Below are 6,465 nucleotides of genomic sequence, written 5' to 3'. Positions count from 1 at the left end.
ATAGATAATAGATAGATATAGATAATGATAGATTCATGGATAGATTTGGGATAGATAGATCTGTATTATCATCTATGAATTTATCATCGATATCTATCTATTATCTATCTATCTGTCTATCTATCTATCATTATCTATCTATCTGTCTATCTATCTATCTATCTGTCTATGAGGTTTCTTAATACAATTAGGTTGGCTACAGATTCAATCTGCACAGAATCCAGGGAAACATTGTTCCTCTGAACTTTTCTAGTTCTGGATCTAGGAGAGGAGCTTGTGAGCTGTCCTCTCAGCCTCCTTTGTGGACACCATGTTCTGTGGCCCCTGTTCTGGCCACTGAAGGCCACTTTGTACCATGAATTCCAGTAGTTGTAGTGTGTGTCCTTGCTGGGGCCTGGCTCAGTCCTCACAGGTCATCACCAGCTGGGGCTTCTGTGGATCTTCTTCTCTCAGAGAAGTTCTTAGAACACGATGCTACCTGTGATGGATCTCCAGATCTCCCCTCCACCATGTTCCTCCTGGCACCAGAGCCTCCTTCCATCACTTGGTGTCCGCGCTCAGCCTGGATAGGCTGGCCCCGCTGACATGATGATGGGCCCCAGAGGGCACCTGGCACATGCTACAGGGGCATGGCATGCCACTCCAGTGTGGGAAAGCGCCCCCAAGAGGTGCAGACCCGGGGCTGGGGGACTTGAGTAGACCGTGAGAAGCTGGATGTGAAGCCTGAGGTATTGGGGGAGGTGGTGGAGGTGGTGGAGGTGCTGCCCTGACCGCGGTGATGCCAGTGGTGGCCAGGGTGGCAGCTGTGGATGGGAGCAAGGGATGGTGCATGGGATGCCCTACTGGGTGGCCGGAGAGAGGAGACCCATGGGCCATGGCTCCGCAGGCTGCTGGGTGGTAGGCGGCGGCTGCAGCATGGTGGTGGTGGCCCCCATAGATCTCGCTGACCAGGCGCTTCATCTCCTCCAAGGAGTTGGTGAGCATGAGGATGTAGTTGCGAGCAAGGAGCAGGGTGGCAATCTTGGAGAGCTTACGCACCGAAGGTCCATGGGCGTATGGCATCACCTCCCTCAGGCCGTCCATGGCGATGTTCAGGTCATGCATCCTCTTGCGCTCCCGGCTGTTGATCTTCAGCCTCAGCTGCTGCAGCTCCCCTTCACTCATCTGCTTCTTGTCCTTCTTGGCCGCAGCTGCAGCCGCCGCCGCCGCCGCCGCCTTGAAGGCTCCCAGTTTATCTCCAGCAGCCGCGGCTAAGGCCATGGCATTGCGCAGCTCCGCGCTCAGCTCCGCGGGGGAGTCGCTCATGGTGGAAGAAGACACAGCCGCCGAGAAGCCGCCTCCTTTCCGGGAATGCAGGAAGAGATCATCCACCTCCGGGGAGGAGGCTCGGCTGGAGCCCAGGCTGGCGTCTGAATCCATCAGGGTGGTAGAAGGATCTGTGGGGGAGATGAGGGGAACATTACACCAGCTCTACAGAAAGTCTGTCTCGGAGATATTGGATTCTCTAGACTATTTCTGTTTCTTTAGCCATTTCTATTGATTCATCTCAATCTTTATTTCTAAAAATCGATAGTTGGTGGCGCATTACCCCTGGCATATAATAATACTAATAAATCAGCGGCATAAGGACATTATTATGGGCTGCACTCCAGGCGCCGCCACCAGCGCTTTACTTGCCCGGTATGTTACCGCATGGTCTGCACACACCTCCTACAAAAAACACTACTAGTGACAATAATTACTGCGGCTACTAAAAGCGAAAATACGATTTCTATCAATACTATTGCCAATAGCAGAAAAAAAGTTACTTATTTAACTTAAAAAAACTTCAACTATCTACGGCGCCTAATAAAAAAGCATCAGGAACAAAAGAATAAATAACTACTGCAACAACCACTATAAATAATGCTACAACCACCATAAATAATGCTACAACTACTATAAAGAATGCTACAATCACAATAAATAATGCTACAACCACCATAAATAATGCTACAACTGCTATAAATAATGCTACAAACACCATAAAGAATGCTAAAACCACTATAAAGAATGCTACAATCACCATAAATAATGCTACAACCACCATAAATAATGCTACAACTACTATAAATAATGCTACAATCACCATAAAGAATGCTACAACCACTATAAAGAATGCTACAATCACCATAAATAATGCTACTACTATTAAGAATGCTGCAACCACTATAAAGAATGCTACAACCACCATAAATAATGCTACAACCACCATAAATAATGCCACAACCACCATAAATAATGCTACAACCACCATAAATAATGCTACAACCACCATAAATAATGCTACAATCACCATACATAATGCTACAACCACTATAAATAATGCTACAACTACCATAAATAATGCCACAACCACCATAAATAATGCTACAACCACTATAAAGAATGCTACAACCACCTTAAATAATGCTACAACCACTATAAAGAATGCTACAACCACCTTAAATAATGCTACAACCACCATAAATAATGCCACAACTACTATAAAGAATGCTACAACTACTATAAAGAATGCTACAATCACCATAAATAATGCTACAACCACCATAAATAATGCTGCAACCACTATAAATGATGCTACAACCACCATAAATAATGCTATAATCACCATAAATAATGCTACAACCACTATAAATAATGCTACAACTACTATAAAGAATGCTACAACTACTATAAAGAATGCTACAATCACCAAAATAATGCTACAATCACCATAAATAATGCTACAACCACCATAAATAATGCTACAACCACTATAAATAATGCTACAACTACCATAAATGATGCTACAACCACCATAAATAATGCTACAACCACTATAAATAATGCTACAACTACCATAAATGATGCTACAACTACCATAAATAATGCTACAATCACCATAAATAATGCTACAACTACTATAAAGAATGCTACAATCACCATAAATAATGCTACAACCACTATAAAGAATGCTACAACCACCATAAATAAGGCTACAATCACCATAAATAATGCTACAACCACTATAAAGAATGCTACAACCACCATAAATAATGCTACAACCACTATAAATAATGCTACAACTACCATAAATAATGCTACAACCACCATAAATAATGCTACAACCACCATAAATAATGCCACAACTACTATAAAGAATGCTACAACTACTATAAAGAATGCTACAATCACCATAAATAATGCTACAACCACCATAAATAATGCTACAACCACCATAAATAATGCCACAACCACTATAAAGAATGCTACAACCACTATATATAAATAATGCTACAACCACCATAAAGAAAGCTACAACCACCATAAAGAATGCTACAACCACCATAAATAATGCCACAACCACTATAAAGAATGCTAGAACTACTATAAATAATGCTACAACCACCATAAATAATGCCACAACCACTATAAATAATGCTACAACTACTATAAAGAATGCTACAACCACCATAAAAAATGCTACAATCACCATAAATAATGCCACAACCACTATAAAGAATGCTACAACCACCATAAATAATGCTACAACCACTATAAATAATGCTACAATCACCATAAATAATGCTACAACCACTATAAAGAATGCTACAACCACCATAAATAATGCTACAACCACCATAAATAATGCTACAACCACTATAAAGAATGCTACAATCATTAATGCGCCAATATCCATCACCTGTCCCATCAGTGATCATATACTGATATATCTGCGGGAAGGAAATAAAGGCAAAATAAGGAATACTCAAAAGATAAGGGAGGAGGACAAGGTGTGTCAACCCCTTAATGTCTGGGTTAGGTGACATTATGCCTATGAGAGGGTCCTGTGAGTTTTCTAACACTATTTCTGTGCAGTGTTTGTAGAGTGTGTGTAGTAAGTGCAGTGTGTGCAGTGTCTGTGCAGTGTGAGCATTATGGCAGGGTGCAGTGGTGCCCAGTCCTGATGAGTGTCAGCAGTCACTTACTTGGATGCTGCAGGCAGCAGCAGGCTCTGCTCTATGGATGATCGCAGCCACACAGCTCCTTGTCTGCTGGGACCCAGCACTAGACTCTCAGGGCTTTATATGCAGAACAGTAGAACAATGTCATTGTCCTGGATGGGGGGAGAGGAGAGCCAATCAGGGAGGGAAGGAGGAGTGATGTCACTGGCCTGGGTGATCAGCATGACAGCATCCAACACAATGACAGCTGCTCCCTGCAAACACAACCCTCAGTATAACAATAACATTGTATAGAGAGAGAGGGTCCTAATAGAGAGCAGCCCTGAGCCAGAGCAAACAGCAGCACATGGCTGGAGCAGAGCAAACACTCACTGGGCACAATGCTGACCACTCCACACTCCAGGGTTATTACTGGGCCACAAGCCCAGGGCACTGGAGGAATGACCAGCCTGTGAGGACCCCAGCAGAAGTGTGGAGATAGATAGATGGAGAGATAGATAGATAGATAATAGATGATATATAGATAGATAGATGGAGAGATAGATAATAGATAGATAGATAAATAGATAGATAGAAAGAAAGATAGATAATGGAGAGATATATAGATTGATATTAGATAGATAAACAGATAGATATATATAGAGGAACATGATAGATATAGATAGATAGATAGATAGATAGATAGATAGATGGTCACAATGAGCTGCACTATGTCCTGTGCCCCTCTGCCCATCCTGCCGCATGCAGAGCTGAGTTTGCTATGTGTTACAGCTCAGGCTACATCTGTTTCTGTAGAACCAATTATAATTATATTATTATTTAACCTATTTGCAAGAAAACGAAAAAAACTGTAATAATGAAAAAAGCTATTAATAGGAAGAAATGAAAAGGCAAATTATTTATAGGACGTAAAAACGAATAATTACAGCAGAACATCGCTGATGAGAGCAGTAGTTGCAGTGGTTGCAGTGGTTGCAGTGGTTGCAGTAGTTGCAGTGGTTGCAGTGGTTGCAGTAGTTGCAGTAGTTGCAGTGGTTGCAGTAGTTGCAGTAGTTGCAGTGGTTGCAGTAGTTGCAGTGGTTGCAGTAGTTGCAGTAGTTGCAGTGGTTGCAGTCAGTATAATTATAAATTACTCAAAGAAAACTTCCGTGATTAAAAAAACATGTAACACATCTAAATAATATAATAGATATGTATAACATAGAACACATACACTTAGAAGTTGGATATAAAATGTAAAAAAAAGGTGATGTGAAGTGGAAAACTGCATGTTATCTGTGTGTCATCAGTACCTGATGCCGGAGTGGTGTGAGGATGCTGGGGCTTGTAGTCCCCTGGTGTCACACAGCAGTCTTTATTACATCTGTCTCTATAGTGGAGCTGCTGATAAATCGGCTGGACCCTCCTCATCCTCTGCCATCCTTCTATACCCTCCTCATCCTCTGCCATCCTTCTATACCCTCCTCATCCTCTGTCATCCTTCTATACCCTCCTCATCCTCTGCCATCCTTCTGTAGCCTTCTCATCCTCTGCAATCCTTCTGGACCCTCCTCATCCTCTGCCATCCTTCTGTACCCTCCTCATCCTCTGCCATCCTTCTGGACCCTTCTCATCCTCTGCCATCCTTCTGGACCCTCCTCATCCTCTGCCATCCTTCTGTACCCTCCTCATCCTCTGCCATCCTTCTGGACCCTCCTCATCCTCTGCCATCCTTCTGTACCCTCCTCATCCTCTGCCATCCTTCTGTACCCTCCTCATCCTCTGCCATCCTTCTGTACCCTCCTCATCCTCTGCCATCCTTCTGTACCCTCCTCATCCTCTGCCATCCTTCTGTACCCTCCTCATCCTCTGCCATCCTTCTGTACCCTCCTCATCCTCTGCCATCCTTCTGTACCCTCCTCATCCTCTGCCATCCTACTATACCCTCCTCATCCTCTGCCATCCTTGTGTACCCTCCTCATCCTCTGCCATCCTTGTGTACCCTCCTCATCCTCTTCCATCCTTCTGTACCCTCCTCATCCTCTGCCATCCTTCTGTACCCTCCTCATCCTCTGCCATCCTTCTGTACCCTCCTCATCCTCTGCCATCCTTCTATACCCTCCTCATCCTCTGCCATCCTTCTATACCCTCCTCATCCTCTGCCATCCTTCTATACCCTCCTCATCCTCTTCCATCCTTCTATACCCTCCTCATCCTCTGCCATCCTTCTATACCCTCCTCATCCTCTGCCATCCTTCTATACCCTCCTCATCCTCTGCCATCCTTCTGGACCCTCCTCATCTTCTGCCATCCTTCTGTACCCTCCTCATCCTCTGCCATCCTTCTGGACCCTCCTCATCCTCTGCCATCCTTCTGTACCCTCCTCATCCTCTGCCATCCTTCTGGACCCTCCTCATCCTCTGCCATCCTTCTGGACCCTCCTCATCCTCTGCCATCCTTCTGTACCCTCCTCATCTTCTGCCATCCTTCTGTACCCTCC

General features: G+C 44.1%; 1 protein-coding gene across 1 annotated transcript in view; it reads right to left on the bottom strand.

The window, feature by feature from the left end:
- OLIG2 (oligodendrocyte transcription factor 2) overlaps window positions 1–4,099 on the bottom strand; it is a 5,342-nt gene extending 1,243 nt beyond the window's left edge. Inside the window, exons 1-2 of the mRNA XM_073584522.1 lie at window positions 4,011–4,099; window positions 1–1,436 (exon numbers count right to left, since the gene is read on the bottom strand). The exon at window positions 1–1,436 is cut by the window's left edge and continues 1,243 nt beyond it. Of these exons, the coding sequence (XP_073440623.1) occupies window positions 541–1,419 (879 nt within the window). The 5' untranslated portion in view covers window positions 1,420–1,436; window positions 4,011–4,099 and the 3' untranslated portion in view covers window positions 1–540. The remainder of the gene's footprint in view (window positions 1,437–4,010) is intronic.
- Window positions 4,100–6,465: the final 2,366 nt, after the last annotated feature.

Source organism: Dendrobates tinctorius, unplaced genomic scaffold, assembly GCF_039654945.1.
Source record: "Dendrobates tinctorius isolate UK_male_01 unplaced genomic scaffold, ASM3965494v1 ptg000084l, whole genome shotgun sequence".
In the NCBI taxonomy this organism is placed as follows: Eukaryota; Metazoa; Chordata; class Amphibia; order Anura; family Dendrobatidae; genus Dendrobates; species Dendrobates tinctorius.
The sequence above is the reverse complement of the archived record's forward strand: the minus strand, read 5'-3'. Positions and strand labels throughout refer to the sequence as shown.